The following is a 16331-nucleotide window of genomic DNA, read 5'->3' as shown; positions in this document are numbered from 1 at the left end:
TAGGGGGAAACATTCAGTCTTTAAGTATAATGTTAGTTGTAGATGTTTTGTAAATACCCTTTATCACATAAGGAAGTTCTCCTCTATTTCTAGTTTACTGAGAGTTTTCATCAATAATGAATGTTGAATTATGTCAAATGCTTTTTCTGCCTTATAGTGTGACAGTCCTCCACCAGCTTGCTTAAGGGTGATATCTGCTACTTGAACATCATTTACAGAACATGGTGAGTTAACCAAATATTTTACCATGTATGTATAAATCTCAATAAAACAAAGAAATTTTAGAATTCAAATCTATAAACTTTAAAGTATTGACTTTGTAATATGATTAATTTAAAAGTAAATTAAAACATATGAGTTTGTGCCTGGCATGGTGGCTCACATCTGTATTCCCAGCATTTGGGAGGCTGAGGTGGGCAGATCACGGGTTTGTCGAAATCAGCCTCAACAACATGGAAAAACCCTGTCTTTACCAAAAAAAAGAAAGAAAGAAAAAATTGGCTAGGTATAGTCCCAGGTACTTGGGAGGCTGAGGTGGGAGGATCGCTTGAACCTGGGAGGCAGAGGTTTCAGTGAGCCAAGAATGCGTCACTGCACTCCAGCCTGAACAGTGCCAGACCCTGTCTTAAAAAGAAAATATATATGTATATTAGTTTGATAAACTCCAATATAACTTTTTTACATAAAATTGACTTCTTTAAGTTTATAAATATAAATATTTAAATATGTTATTTAAATGTAATTTTGCTGGAAAGCCTAAACACAGTGTGGAAGCTATTGACTTGTCTATTATCAATCTTACATACTATTATGAAACAAATGCTATGCCATTATAGCTTCTCCCAACTATCCAAATGCTTGTGGGTCAGGTGTGAAACCTATAAGATGAAGAAAATGAGGCTTTATCTAGGGGTGACAGTTTTGTGGAAAGAAATGAGTATCAGGGAAGGCTACACAATGCAAAAACAAAATTCTGTGTGGACTTGAACCCAAGGCATTTTGCTTACCAGACAAGTAAGCTGAATGACAAAGCAACAATTCCCTGTCATAAAAGTTAATTTATTTGATATTATAGTTAGACATTTAAAAACACACCAGAAGAATTTTAGAGTTTGAAAATGACAAGTCGCATTTTGTTTTGAGCAGGAAACATAATCAAGACAAACTTACTTCATACAAGACATTATTGTAATCCCAGTGACTCAGGAGGCCCAAGCAGGAGGACCACTTCAGGCCAGGAATTTGAGATTAGCCTAGACAACATAGCGAGACCTTGTCTCTAAGAAAACAAATTAGTCATTGTAGTAGCACACACCTGTAGTTCTAGCTACCTGGGAGGCTGAGTTAGGAGGACAACTTGAGCCTAGGAGTTTGAGGCTGCAGTGAACCATGATCCCGCCACTGCACTGCAGCCTAGGTGACAGATCAAGACCCCATTTCTGGGAGGGTGGGAAAACCAGACATTGACAAGGCCTGAGCAGAGCAGGCTGCCAACTGTAGAAATTGCAAGTTACAAAGAAATTCTCTGTTTTCTACCTTGACATCTATAAAAAGTTGCTCTAAAGAAAAAGAACCAGCTCTGGCCAGGCATGGTAGCTCACATCTGTAATTCCAGCACTTTGGGATGCCAGGGAAGGTGGATCGCTAGAGGTCAGGAGTTTGAGACCAAGCCTGGCCAACATGGTGAAACCCTGTCTCTACTACAAATACAAAAACTAGTGGGGTGTGGTGGTGCTCGCCTATAGTCCCAGCTCTCAGGAGGCTGAGGCAGAATTACTTGAATCAGGGAGGTGGAGGTTGCAGTGAGTTGAGATTGTGCCACTGCCCTCCAACCTAGGTGACAGAGCAACACAAGAGAAGAGAAAAGAAGACAAGAGAAGACAAGAGAAAAGAGAAGAGAAGAGAACTAGTTATTTCCACTGTTTTCAGAACAAATCAATAGACTAAAGTTAACTCGTGTTGACAGTATGTGAGGTTACAATGTGATACTTACTGTTCTTGAGGAGATGGAAATGTTCAGAAAAGAAGCCACATAAAGTACATGGCAGAAGAGCAAAAATGCAAAACAGGCTTAAAGAACCATGAGAGTTTAGAAAAAAGCAATAGATCAAAGGGATCAAGAATGGGCATTAGAAGATGAAACTGAAGACAGAATAGGGAGTAGGTTCCAGGCATGTAAACAGGACATTCTCTATGAGGAAAAGAGAAGAACCTGTTTAGTTGGGCATGAAGCATACATTCTAGGTAGAAATAATTTTTTTTTTCTTGAGACGGCATAGTCTAGCTCAGTCACCCAAGCTGGAGTTCAGTGGCACAATCTTGGTTCACTGCAACCTCCACCTCCCAGATGCAAGCGATTCGCCTGCCTCAGTCTCTGAGTAGCTGGGATTACAGGTACCTGCCACCACGCCTAGCTAATTTTTGTATTTTTAGTAGAGACGGGGTTTCACTGTCCTGGCCAGGCTGGTCTTGAACTCCTGACCTCATGATCCGCCTGCCGCAGCCTCCCAAAGTGCTGGGATTACAGGCATGAGCCACCACGCCCGGCCCGGTAGAAATAATTTTTCAAAACTTAGCTGGAAAAATGTATATAGCGACAAGTAATGGTTTAAAACCCAGACTAAAAGGATAGAAGCTCTTTTGAAAAACTTTTTGAGAAGTTGCTTTCTCAAACTAACCTTTGAAGTGTATTTCTTATCTGTCAGGAAGGTTGGAAGATGGGAAGCTTAGAAGTGGAGAAACCAGAAACTTTTCAAATAAGGGCCCCAGATGCTAGGCCATGTTCCTTCAGCCTCTGAAGTCAGCAGTGAATACATGTGACACAGCATTTCCTCCACTATGCTATGTGCCACAAATCCATGAAGGAATGAATGAAAAGAAAGCAAATGTGCGGGAATAATCTATATGAGTTGGCAAGTCACTGGAGGTGGAGATGTATGTCTAATGGGTGGGAATGCACAAATCTGTAAATATGTGTCAAGTGAACCGTTGGGTACATGCAGACAAGGAATGTGGAGGGAACATGAGCTGATACGTGAGAAGGAGCACATTTCAGAATCAAAATTATTCTGCTTTCTAGTACTGGCTTTGCCACTTATCAATCTTGTGACTTAAGGATGTTTTCTACTCTAAGTCTCAGCTTTATCTCTAAAATGAGGATAATGATACATGTTTGTGAAAAAAATTAAGTTGGATAAAATAAAACAATGTAAATGACTCTTTTTTTTTTTTTTTTTTGAGACAGTCTTGCTCTGTTACCCAGGCTGGAGTGCAGTGGCACCATCTCGGCTCACTGCAAACTCTGCCTCCTGGGTTCACGCCATTCTCCTGCCTTGGCCTCCCAATAAGCTGGGACTACAGGCTCCCGCCACCACGCCAGGCTAATTTTTTGTATTTTTAGTAGAGACGGGGTTTCACCGTGTTAGCCAGGATGGTCTAGATCCCCTGACCTCGTGATTCGCCCACCTCGGCCTCCCAAAGTGCTGCAATTACAGGCATAAGTCACCGCGCCTGGCCATGACTCACATTTTATTGTCCCCTAATATATAGCCCTGAATAGACGGTGGTGATTTTTTATGATAAGGTCCTTTTGGTAGCATTTTCAAGAGGAGTATCTCAGGCCATGTGGTTGCAAGTGCAGATTTAAAATAAGGAGAAATCTAGGCTGGAGACAAGTTTGCCAGCATTCAGCCTTTCAGCGGTACTATGTCACCTACTCTGTACTAGGGCCAGAGAGGAAACAATGGCTGGTGAAAGAGCAACTGATATTTCTGAAGCCAGGAAGACATAAATAATTAGAACAAAAGAGAGGGTGAACAAGGAATAGTGTTGACAGCGCAGCCCTCAAGTCTTGGGTCCTTCTAAGTGCAGGATGAAAAAGGAAGCCTTCACGACACATAAATTCTTACAAGACAGTGTTTCTCTTCTGGGAGAAATGGAAACTCAGAAATCAGTGCTCTCAAAGGGAAATTAGGTATGATTTCTTGGGAGCCACAACCCAACCAGGCTACAAGGCTTTCCAAATAATACAGTCCTGAGTTTGAGCCTCAGAGAAGGCAGGTATATTTTCAAGTCATGCACTGTATCAGTTGCCTTTTTTGGTAGATAGAAGAAAATACTGTATATGCTAATAATCATTAACAAAAAAACATTCAGGTAAAAAGAAGAAATCTGAGTTTTAACAAAACTGAAAAACACTCAGAAGAGGACTATATGGAATGACAATTTGTTTTTTATCTTCTGGATCATCCCCTGAGGAAAGCAAAGAAAGTTCCCTCAGGATATTCCAGTTGGCAACAGCGGAGCAGAGGAATATTACTTTATTCATTTATTCCGAGAAGTACTTCGCTGGGCACTGTTCTAGAAGATGGGAAATACAAGTGATCAAAATATAACCTACTCCACAACTCTCAAATCCAGCTCCAAAAAACTTTTAGTGTGGAGGGTGGTACAGTAAAGATAATAAGCCAATAAATAAGTAAAACACAGCATTTCAGATCTGTATATTATGACAAAAAAAAAAAGGCCTATATTGGAACAGGAAACACAGATGGGGTGCTCAATTACAAGATGGCAGTTAAAGAAGGCCTCACTGACAAGATAGGTTCCCAGGGTTAGGACCCCAATATCCTTCCTTACAAAGGGTGGGGATCCCACCCTAGAAAAGGAATAGCAGTTCAGCCGCCCCACAGCAGCTGTGGCACCGCTGTTTCTGGATACCTTCATGGAGAAATGCACACACTGCCCTTCATTTCAAAGATGAGCATCACTGTCGTCTTCAGAGAAGATGCAGCCATTGTGGGGTTAGGGTTTCTCTCCTCAGGTCACTAGTGTAGGTGCACCTGCTGAGAAGTTTCAGCCACTCCACCTGCAATAAGAAAGACAGATAGTTAATGAGAAAAGCAAGAGACAGAACCTGTGAAGAACATGTGACCATCAATCATTTGAATGAAAGGGGGCAAACTTGAATGAAAGAGGACACATTTGTTTATTTGTGTTTGTATAAAGGTATTCCAGACAGGTGCACAGGAAACGAAAAGTGGTTCACTGTAGTATATCAAAGATAAAACACAGCCAGGCCTTAGTTTAAATGACAAAAATAGATTTTATTTAGTAATCACTGACAGTGGGAAACCATCTGGGTTTCATAACTGGCACATATCAAAATCAGGCTCCACAGAGCCTGGGAGACGAGGGCCCTATCTTCAGACGTTGACTGAAACAAACGGTAAATTCCTTTGGCGGCATCAATTGAGTTTTCTCAGGCAGGCACTTGAGGAGATCGGGGCTATTAGAAACTACGTTCGGGTTTGTTTAGGTCTTTATAGGCCAAAGTGGCCACCTAGTCCAGAAGGGGGCTCAGAAGCAGCCGCCTAGAGTTTGGTCAAAAAGAGAATCGTTGCCAAGTAGATGAGGGAACTGGGCGGCTGGGGGCTTTTGGGGATGGGATGGTTTATAGTATTTTTTGCATATTCAATTATTAAACCGTAGCAATGAAATACGTAATCGAAATCACAAAACGAAACAAAGTTTTAGCTACATTATCCTATCCATTATCGCCACAAGATGGCGATAGCGCTTCTCAATTCGCCTGCGGGACAGACGAGGGTGCGGCCCCGAGAACTGTGCCAACGGCGGCGTTTCGGGCGTTTCGTTAGTTCAGTCGCCTGAACTCCTCTGCATGTAGATTTCTCTCAGGGTAGCCCTTTGTTGACCAAAAAAGAAATACGTTCACTGATTTGGCCATTTTTTTTTTTTTAACTTTTTTTTTGGAAGGGAAAGGGAGTGGTAGAGTAGACACAAAAATACAGAGAATCCTGCACTTCCCAAGGCTCGTCGCGGAGGCTTCAACAGTTACCAACATCTTGCCCATTTTGTTTCATTATCCGCACCCACACTGACAGATGAGGGAGTCTAAAAAATATCCAAAACATGAAATCCCAAATATGTGATTTTAATCATGAATATTTTCACAAATACCCTAACAGATACGGATATAAAGAAAATACACTAAGATTTTACACCTAAGAAAATTTAAAAAATGATGTGTAACATTATCCAATACCTAGCCCTTAAAGAAGGAAAATCCTGAATTGTCTCAAGTATTTTTTATACTGATTTTGTCTGAATGAGATCCCACCAGATCCAAATACGGCATTTGGTTGCTGTTCCTCTTGAATGTATTAAAATCCATAAATTTACCCAAGTCTCCAAGTAGCCTGACTGCTCTTTGAAAAAGGAATTGAGACCATAATCTGGGTGGGAATTCTCACTGATTATGGATTGTCATTGCTTTTAAAACATTCTTTGAAAAGTGTTGTGGAAAAAATGATTTTCTTTCTTTTTTTTTTTTTTTGAAATCTGTCGCCCAGGCTGAAGTGCAGTGGCACGATCTCGGCTCATTGCAATCTCTGCCTCCCGGGTTCAGGCGATTCTCCTGCCTCAGCCTCCCAAGTAGCTGGGACTACAGGCACGCACCACTACGCCTGGCTTATTTTTGTATTTTTAGTAAAGACCGGGTTTCACCATGTTGGCCAGGCTGATCTCCTTCCTGACCTTACGTGATCCGCCCGCCTCAGCCTCCCAAAATGCTGGGATTACAGGCGTGAGCCACCGCGCCCGGCCAAAGGTGTACTTTTTATTAGAGTATTTTAAAAAATACTCAAATTATCTGTCACGGTTCCTTGCCTATACCCCTAAAAAGAGAGGGGAGGAGTGGGGGAAGCGGGGGTGGAAACAGAAATAAAAAGAAAACTGACAAACAGAGGAGTCCAAAAGCCCAACTCCCATTAAGTCAAGACTTCCCACAGTTCTTTAAGCCAGCAAATGAATGTAATTTAAACTGCTTTAAACTTCATATAAAAATAAATCATTTTTGGTAAATCAATAAACAAAGAGGCATCTCCATGACTACTGGTGGGAGTATGTACTCCTCCTTTTCTTTTTTTTTGAGACAGAGTCTTGCTCTGTTGCCCAGGCTGGAGTGCAGTGGCGGGATCTCAGCTCACTGCAAGCTGCGCCTCCCAGGTTCACGCCATTCTCCTGCCTCAGCCTCCCGAGTAGCTGGGACTACAGGCGCCCGCCACCTCGCCCGGCTAGTTTTTTGTATTTTTTAGTAGAGACGGGGTTTCACCATGTTAGCCAGGATGGTCTCGATCTCCTGACCTCGTGATCCGCCCGTCTCGGCCTCCCAAAGTGCTGGGATTACAGGCTTGAGCCACCGCGCCCGGCCTGTAACAAAACAGCAGAGAGCCCTGAGTTGGAAACATGAAAAGCATAACTTTTTTGAGTTGGCTATTATTAAGTGTAATATGAGACGGACCACTCCATTCCTACATCTCTTTTCTTTAACCAATGCATTTTGGCTACAGAAGAAATTATGCCTTTTCTTAGTCGCTATTCAGCACATCTACAACATCCAAAATTGAACAGTACTCCAAGAGGGTGCTAAATGACTACATGCCACTTTAACTGAGTCTTCCAAAAACTGAGACTTCTGCTTATAAGGAATGTGGTACACATTAGGACTACTGAGTCCCATGGTCATCCATTCATTACCTTACCCTTTCTGTATAATGTATAGAAATGGGTCCAAAAAATGTTGAGATATGAGGTATAAAGTGTTCAGTAAGTTCATAGGCGGTCCTGCTACCAACAGCAAAGTGAAGCATATCCAAATTCAGAGTGTTTATCTCAGTGAAGACAAATCCCTGCCTTATCCATGACAAAATACTTGCAAGAATACAAGAATACTTCCCCTGACATATGGGGCACTTAGCAGCATCAGTATCCAGAGGTCAGCCTTGGTGAGCTAAGTCTATACTACAGAGCTCAATTATCACCTCTACCATTGCCTGCCATCCTGGTCACATTGTTTACAAATAAATCACTTGGGCAATCAGTGGGGTGATAGGAAAAGAGACTACATAACAGCCACACGGTTGATGTGTACCTGACTGTTGATAGCCTCCTCTTAAGAGTGAGAATTTAGGTTAGCATTCATATGGGACATTATTCTCATACTCTGGGACCATTCTGGGAAATTTGTCCATATCACCGTTCTGCAAAGCTTCTTGTCAACACAGCCTCCACTTTTGCCTACTTAAAATCTCTGTCTATCCAAACCATTAACCATGTACATTCAGTTTAGATCAGTGTCTTAGGTCACTCTCCTTCTAGAAAAAGTAAACAATGGCATTCAGTACTCCAAATTGTGCTGAGTGACAGCAATTCTTTTTCCTATTGCCATTTATGGACATACTTGAGTTATGGCTTCTAATGCTACTGTTACAACTGGCGTCAGTAGTATTAGCCAGCTTATATTGAATGCTTACTATGTACAGGACATTGTTGTAAGTATACCAAAACTATTTGCTCAAGAGGTACTGTTACATCCCCCTTTTTAAAATGAAGGGAAAAGCCAGAGGAAAAAAAAAGAGAAAAAAGCCAGTTCTTCAGGAACTGGTTAGTAATGGGTTGAACTTGTAGCATTCAGTTTTTCTTTTCTTTCTTTTTTTTTTTTTTTGAGACGGAAACCCCTCTGTTGCCCAGGCTGGAGTGCAGTGACAGGATCTCAGCTCACTGCAACCTCCGCCTCCTGGGGTCAAGTGATTCTCCTGCCTGAGTCTCCCTAGTAGCTGAGATTACAGGGTCCCGCCAGCACATCGAGCTAATTTTTGTATTTTTAGTAGGGATGGGGTTTCACCATGTTGGCCAGGCTGATCTCGAACTCCTGACCTCAACTGATCCACCAGCCTCGGCCTCCCAAAGTGCTGGGATTACAGGCATGAGCCACCCCACCCAGTCCCATTCAGTTTTTCAAGCAAAGTATTTTTTGTGCTTATTCTTAAGGGGACACTAGCAAGATGAAAATAACCCGTAAGGTGATCATTTGTTTCATTACCCCGTAGGCAAGTTAGTCTTCTGAGTAACAGAATTAGTTTTCGAAAACCTAGCCTTTACAAATTTTCACCTGTGGCTGGACAATATGCCCATGAGTCAGTCGCAATCCTCCTTTTCTTACAAACTCTGCTTTTTATTCTGATTTCTATATCTTGTAAGACAAAGAAGCAATTTATTTAGCTTGGAAATTATCATCTGACTATTTGGATTAATAGAGAGGGTCAGAGGCCCCTGTAACATAACAATAATGTCATAAAAGTAATTTAAGTTCTATTTATTCACAGAATTGATAACAGTTCAGTTATCATTAGTATGGGATTACAGTGAAGGAAAAGAACTTGAGTGTATATTTTCTACATAGAAATATATACAACAAACCAGATAGCAATTCAAAGAGATATATTTTAGAAACTCTACAGAGACAGTTTTCAAAGGCTGGACAAGTGTCCGAGAAAAAGCTCAAAAAAGAAATTTCATAAAACAGACAATATTAAACTGGGCTTTGAAAAAAATAGGTAGGGCTTGAGTCAACAAAAGTGTGTATTTGATAGTGAATTTAACAAAAATACTAATTGCTTTAGATGCTATTACTCTGCTAAATTTAGATCCATTTTAAATAAACTAGATAGTAACTCAAGTTTATATACAATTACTACCTTTGAAACCTAAAGCCAGTCATAGTGGGAGCTTCCAAATGCTTTATAGACCTTAGATTTTTACCTAAGAGACATATGACTGAATAGTTACAAGCTAGAGCAACATCGTTTGTTGGATGACTGGATCTCATTTGTGACAACCTGAGTAAGCGGGAACTTGTTTTTCCTCACTTGTAGGCAAAGTCAAAAACAGTATTTAAAATACTAAAGAAAGGAGTTTTAAAATTGAAATTGACTTATTTCAGAAAAGAGTCTGGGATAAATGTCCTCAAGTTTTCTGCCCTAACACCCCGAATTGTCCTGTTTAGGCTTCTAATGCCTTTGCTTATATAGATATACCATAAAGGGAAAATAGTATTCTAATTAGAAATAAAGCATTGATCAGGCTGAAAACTACGGCCTTCAAATTCCATTGCAGCCGGACTGGATGGCTCACGCCTGTAATCTTAGCACTTTGGGAGGCTGAGACTGGTGGATCACCTGAAGTCCGGAGTTCGAGACCAGCCTGGCCAACATGGTGAAATCCCGTCCCTACTAAAAATACAAAAACTAGCCGGGCGAGGTGGCGGGCGCCTGTAGTCCCAGCTACTCCGGAGGCTGAGGCAGGAGAATGGCGTAAACCCGGGAGGCGGAGCTTGCAGTGAGCTGAGATCCGGCCACTGCACTCCAGTCCGGGCGACAGAGCGAGACTCCGCCTCAAAAAAAAATAAAATAAAATAAAAATACAAAAATTATGCGGGCATGGTGGCGCATGCCTGTAATCCCAGCTACCCGGAAGGCTGAGGCAGGAGAATCGCTGGAACCCGGGAGGCGGAGGTTGCAGTGAGCTGAGATCGCACCACTGCACTCCAGTCTGGGTGACAGAGGAAGTCTCCCTCTCAAAAAAAAAAAAAAAAAAAAAACTGATTATGTTGCCATAAAGGGTCCCTTTTAAAAAAAATCGCTCTATCTAATGAAAACTGAGAAATCTCCTTCCCGAAAGCGGTAAAATACTCAAGAATGAGAAACTGACAAACTGACAGTTTACTGAGTTTGTTAAGGAAGGCCAAATAAAGGCGGGGTTTGAATTCCTTTACCGCACCCAAACCGGCCGTGGACTTCCTGGATACAGCAACTAATCAGGATGCAGAGAGGAAGGGCGGGCGCTGCCCGGACAAATTCAAACTGATAACCGCTGGAACTTGGCAGTGTTCCAACTCACTATCCGCTGGGGGAACCGACGAGTATTTTAATTGGTTTCGAACGTATCATAGAAAGTCTCCCCATCTCCTTACTTAACTCTAAGGGGATTAGAATGGCAGATGTAAAAAAAAAGTCATCAAGGATTAGTTCAGACTAAAAAACACAGTAACGAGTTACAAGTACTTATCAATGGCCAGCATAGGAGGAATACAAGCACCAGCTCTCTCCTTGAGAAGATGGGTGGCTCTTAAAAGAGCCGTTAGGGTTGAGAGTTTGCGACCAACTCACTGTTTACTTAGCGCTGGTGTACTTGGTGACGGCCTTGGTGCCCTCGGACACGGCGTGCTTGGCCAACTCCCCGGGCAGCAGCAGGCGCACAGCCGTCTGGATCTCCCTGGAGGTGATGGTCGAGCGCTTGTTGTAATGCGCCAGGCGGGAAGCCTCACCAGCAATGCGCTCGAAAATGTCGTTCACAAACGAATTCATGATGCCCATGGCCTTGGACGAAATGCCGGTGTCAGGGTGGACCTGCTTCAGTACCTTGTACACATAGATGGAATAACTCTCCTTGCGGCTGCGCTTGCGCTTCTTGCCGTCCTTCTTCTGCGCCTTAGTCACCGCCTTCTTGGAGCCCTTTTTCGGGGCGGGAGCGGACTTCGCTGGCTCTGGCATAGCGAACAGTAGCTACAAAGCTCCACGGAAAAAGAAAAACAGAGTGAGCAAGGTACCACAAGGCGCTTTTATATAGAATCGCTTATGCAAATAAGGTGAAGAGTTGAAGTCTTGTGTCTGATTGGTAGTTATTCAGGGTAACGTCAGCGGTCAGTTCTGCCCAATCAGAATTTGCAAATCCAGAAGACGTACTGCCATTGGTTGAAATTAAACTGCAGTCCTAACCAACAACGCGTCTTCTTTTTCGCGCCCAATAGTGTTTATAAAAAGCGCCGCCTGGCGTGTTTGTTTCGTAGTTGGTTGTGGTGAGTTAGTTGTGCTCGCTATGTCTGGACGTGGAAAGCAGGGAGGCAAGGCTCGCGCTAAGGCCAAGACCCGGTCCTCTAGGGCCGGGCTCCAATTCCCCGTGGGCCGAGTGCACCGCCTGCTCCGCAAGGGCAATTATGCCGAGAGGGTTGGGGCCGGCGCGCCGGTTTATCTGGCAGCGGTGCTGGAGTACCTGACCGCCGAGATCCTGGAACTGGCGGGCAATGCGGCCCGCGACAACAAGAAGACCCGCATCATCCCGCGTCACCTCCAACTGGCCATCCGCAACGACGAAGAACTCAACAAGCTGCTGGGCAAAGTCACCATCGCACAGGGCGGTGTCCTGCCCAACATCCAGGCAGTGCTGCTGCCCAAAAAGACTGAGAGCCACCACAAGGCGAAGGGCAAGTAACTACCTGGACTAGTTTGTGGCAACTGGAGTAAAACGAGTCCAAACCAACGGCTCTTTTAAGGGCCACCCACGTCTTCTCTAAAAGAACTTAACATTTCTTCCATGTGAAAGAAAATGAGACATGGGAAAACTTAAGTCATGAGTTACCCATCCTTATACCTTCTGAAGACAGTGTGTAGCGAACACTGCAGATTTAAAAGAAAAACTACAGGGAAGGTGGTCCAGATTCTACCACGTTTAAAAGTTAGGATGTGAACAGATGTATTAGGCCACTACTTTATTTTAAACTTAGTGTGTGTCCACAGAGTGCCAGTGGCTTGGTGAGTTTTTGAAGCACTTTGGCACAAGGGTTATTGCCCTGGCTAGAATTTAGCAGACAGCTATTCGACGCGGGCCAAGGGCGGCAAGATGTCCCGCCGCTACGTGCCCGGCACGGTGACCCTGCGCGACGTACGGCGCTACCAGAACTCCGAGCTGCGGATCAGCAAGCTGCCTCCTGCGAGAGCTCGGCGGTGACGCCGCTGTAGGAGAGCGAGGCTGCAGGACTTTGTGACACGATAGTCCACCTCCCTGCAAAGGCTCTCTCAGAGACACATCTTTCCTGATGGATAGCTGTGAAGCATTCTCTTACCCACCCCACTGCATGTTTCAAAGTATTCCTTTAAAATGAAGTGAGTAAAATACTGGGATGACGTTATCTGGAGCCCAAGAAAGATTTCTCATTTGGAAAGGCCTAATATCCTAAGTTGCTTACCCAGAAGAACTTGACAGGATAGTTATTTCTAATAAACCTTAAAACCCTTTCAGGAAATTTGAGGTAAAATGTTAGCACACAGACTGTTAAAACGTCTTCCTCACAGATACGGGGGAAAATACATAGAGGATTATAATATGGTTCAACACATGATGAGTATTAGAAATGTACTTTAGAAATAAGTATTAGAAATGTTTATGAGTATTAGAAAAGTACAGTGTTGGGCGTTCCTGACACAAACAGGCCTCCTAGCAAGACTGGCAAATTTCTGTGGAGGAGGGTTATTTATTTAGTACGATAGTGCAAATAACTTTTGGTGTTGTAGCTAAATAAGGAATACTCATGCCAAGATTGCACAATCTTGCTTCCTACCTCTGTTCACTGAACTCTGATGTAATTTATTTATTTATTTATTTTTATTTTATTTTATTTTTTTGAGACGTGGTCTTGCTCTGTGGCCCAGGTTGAAGTGCAGTGGCGTGATTTCGGCTCACTGCAAGCTCCGCCTCCCGGGTTCACACCATTCTCCTGCCTCAGCCTCCCGAGTAGCTGGGACTGCAGGCACCCGCCACCACGCCCGGCTAATTTTTTGTATTTTTAGTAGAGACGGGGTTTCACCGTGTTAGCCAGGATGATCTCAATCTCCTGACCTCGTGATCCGCCCACCTCGGCCTCCCAAAGTGCTGGGATTACAGGCGTAAGCCACAGCGCCTGGCCCACTCTGATGTAATCTTGAGAAAAAGACACTAACTCATTTTTCTTGCGTATTGTAGACACTTTTGGCTGTCTGGTAACATGGAAAATCTCAGAGTGATGTTTTAAGTATATAAAATGCCGAAGTTAAATTACAGTTATCAGAGTATTTTTAAAACTTGATAGTGATAAATGGCCCTATATAGTTATGTTGTTAATATAGTTAACACATTATATGATTTGGTGAGCCTAATTGCTGTTTACTAATTAGAGGAGTATAAATGTTTCAAGATAACTCAGCAATTGTAATGAGAAATGAAATATCTAATGTCTTTTGGGTTACAAAGTAACAGATACTGAGATTTGTGGCCTAAATTCATAATAAAGTGAAATGTTCAAGTTCAGTCAAGGTTAACTTTTTAAAAATAGATATTTTACTACCCAAACTCACAGACTTCCCCTTCAGCACCCTCCAATTGCTGAATTTTATCCTTAGGGGCGTTGTGACATATAAGTATGGACCTCAGGTTAAAAACTCTTGCTCTAAAATTTGGTCGACCTACTCCATTTCTTTTCAGCTCCTTTTCTCTAGATACCTCCTCTTCCTATCTGGAATTTCTTTAGCACTTAGTCTATTGACATCTTGTAACATTTTATTGTTTCTGTTTCTTGTTGTTAAAATATAACTACTTCCAATCCTAGTATAAATATGATGTTCTGGAACAGAAACAAGTGCTGACAATTGGCAAAAATAGGTACTTGAGATGCCCCCAAAATAGTAAAATATTTGGCTTTTTGATGGATTTTTATACTGTGTAGCCCAAATGATAATTTTACTCATTTTTGAATTGTTTGTCTTTAAAGGTCTTTCAACTTGTTTAAATTGATATTTAATAAATTTCACAATTAAATGTACAGTGGTTGGACACAGGATGTATTTTGCAAGTGTAACTGTTATTGGAAAGGGGTCCCAATCCAGACACCAAGAGAGGGTTCTTGGGTCTCTCTCAAGAAAGAATTCGGGGCAAATCCATAGAGTACAGTGAAAGCAAGTTTATTAGAGAAGTAAAGAAAATTGTTCTTTTGTTCTATTCTAAGGGTATTTATAGTTATTTCTTGATTACATGCTAAACAAGGGATGGATTCTTCATGAGTTTTCTGGGAAAGGGGTGGGCAATTCCCCAACTGAGAGTTCCTCCTCCTTTTAGACCATATAGGGTAGCTTTCCGACGTTGCCATGGCTTCTGTAAATGATCATGGCACTGGTGGGAGTGTCTTTTAGCATGCTGATGCATTATAAGTGTGTATAATGAGCAGTGAGGATAACCAGAGGTCAATTTCCTCACCATCTTGATTTTGGTAGGTTTTGGCTGGCTTCTTTACCTCATGCTTTCATTAGGAAAGTCTTTGTGACCTGTACCTTGTGCCAACCTCTTCTGTGACTCATTCTGTGAATACAAATGCCTTAAGCTTCTGGGAATACAGCCCAGTAGGCCTCAGCCTTATTTTACCCAGCTCCTATTCAAGATGGAGTTGCTCTGATTTAAACACCTTTGACATAATAAAGTTTGCTGCTAGATTTGTTTTGTAATGTGAAAGAATGTTGAGTACTCAGAGTTACTCTATTTGAACTAAGTTTATCTTGATAGTTATCCTATTAGAAAAGAGACTGACTAGCATCGCATTTTTAAAAATGTTATACTGTGTGTATGTTTACTATCAATTTCAGAACTAAATTTACCATCAATTTCAGAAACTAAAGAGTCTGAAAAACTCAAACATCCTTGTAGGGGAGGCAAAATTTTACCTCTATTCTCTTAAGAGTTTTTATGGCTGGGCCTGATAATTAAACTGACATAAGACAGATTAAGAGGAGAAAAGCATATAAATTTATTTAATATAAATTTTATGTGGCATGGGACATGGGAGCTCTAATTACAGACCCCAAAGAAGTAGCAAAACCTAAATGCTTTTATAGTCGGTTGAACAGAGTAAATTGTGAAAATATAACTATGTGGGAAGGCTAAAGGAAAACAACAATTATTTTAAGGAGATCTGCTTTTACAGAATTCTCTTGGTTTCAACTTCCTGCCCTTGATGAAAATGGTCTTTTCCTTTTGGTACAGGGAGGACATCTTCCACATCAGGCCTCCAAGCCCAAGCTAAGCCTGTGACATGCACATATACATCCAGATGGCCTGAAGCAACTGAAGATCCACAGAAGTGAAAACAGCCTTAACTGATGACTTTCCACCATTGTGATTTGTTTCTGCCCCACCCTAACTGATCAATGTACTTTATAATTCTCCCCACCCTTGAGAATGTACTTTGTGAGATCCACCCCCTACCCCCAAAACATTGCTCTTAACTCCACCGCCTATCCCAAAGCCTGTAAGAACTAATGATAATCCCACCACCCTTTGCTGACTGTCTTTTCGGACTCAGCCCGCCTGCACCCAGGTGAAATAAACAGCCTTGTTGCTCACACAAAACCTGTTTGGTGGTCTCTTCACACGGACATGGGAATTTTAATTCCTGCTTTTAGGGAGGAAAAAGGGAACAGTGAGAGTGCCTTTCTGCCTTTCTTGTACCTACTCTTGTAAATTGCCTTTATCTCAAAATCTTATTCCAAAATGGCATATTTTGGGATGGCATATTCTGCCACGTTTTACCATTCATTGCTATCCTTATTGTCACTAATTGCTATGCGAAAGCTCATGAAATCAGATACAGAAAATGGTTTCTGATTGGTGAG

At 42.2% G+C, this 16331-nt stretch overlaps 2 protein-coding genes across 2 annotated transcripts; one reads left to right on the top strand and one right to left on the bottom strand.

The window, feature by feature from the left end:
- Nucleotides 1-4557: 4557 nt before the first annotated feature.
- Nucleotides 4558-11479, bottom strand: LOC105513908 (histone H2B type 1-J). Its single transcript, XM_011944951.1, has 2 exons — nt 11028-11479; nt 4558-4867 (listed from the first exon to the last, which is right to left on the bottom strand). Exon 1 carries the CDS (start codon nt 11409-11411, stop codon nt 11031-11033), a length of 381 nt encoding a protein of 126 aa, XP_011800341.1. The 5' UTR covers nt 11412-11479; the 3' UTR covers nt 4558-4867; nt 11028-11030.
- Nucleotides 11480-11706: 227 nt separating this feature from the next.
- On the top strand, nt 11707-13980 carry LOC105513907 (histone H2A type 1). Its single transcript, XM_011944950.1, has one exon. It carries the CDS (start codon nt 11737-11739, stop codon nt 12127-12129), a length of 393 nt encoding a protein of 130 aa, XP_011800340.1. The 5' UTR covers nt 11707-11736; the 3' UTR covers nt 12130-13980.
- The last annotated feature ends 2351 nt before the right edge of the window (nt 13981-16331 follow it).

The sequence above is a fragment of the Colobus angolensis genome, unplaced genomic scaffold, assembly GCF_000951035.1.
Source record: "Colobus angolensis palliatus isolate OR3802 unplaced genomic scaffold, Cang.pa_1.0 Scaffold237, whole genome shotgun sequence".
NCBI classification, from domain to species: Eukaryota; Metazoa; Chordata; class Mammalia; order Primates; family Cercopithecidae; genus Colobus; species Colobus angolensis.
Note: the sequence above shows the minus strand (reverse complement) of the source record. Positions and strands in the feature narration are given on the sequence as shown.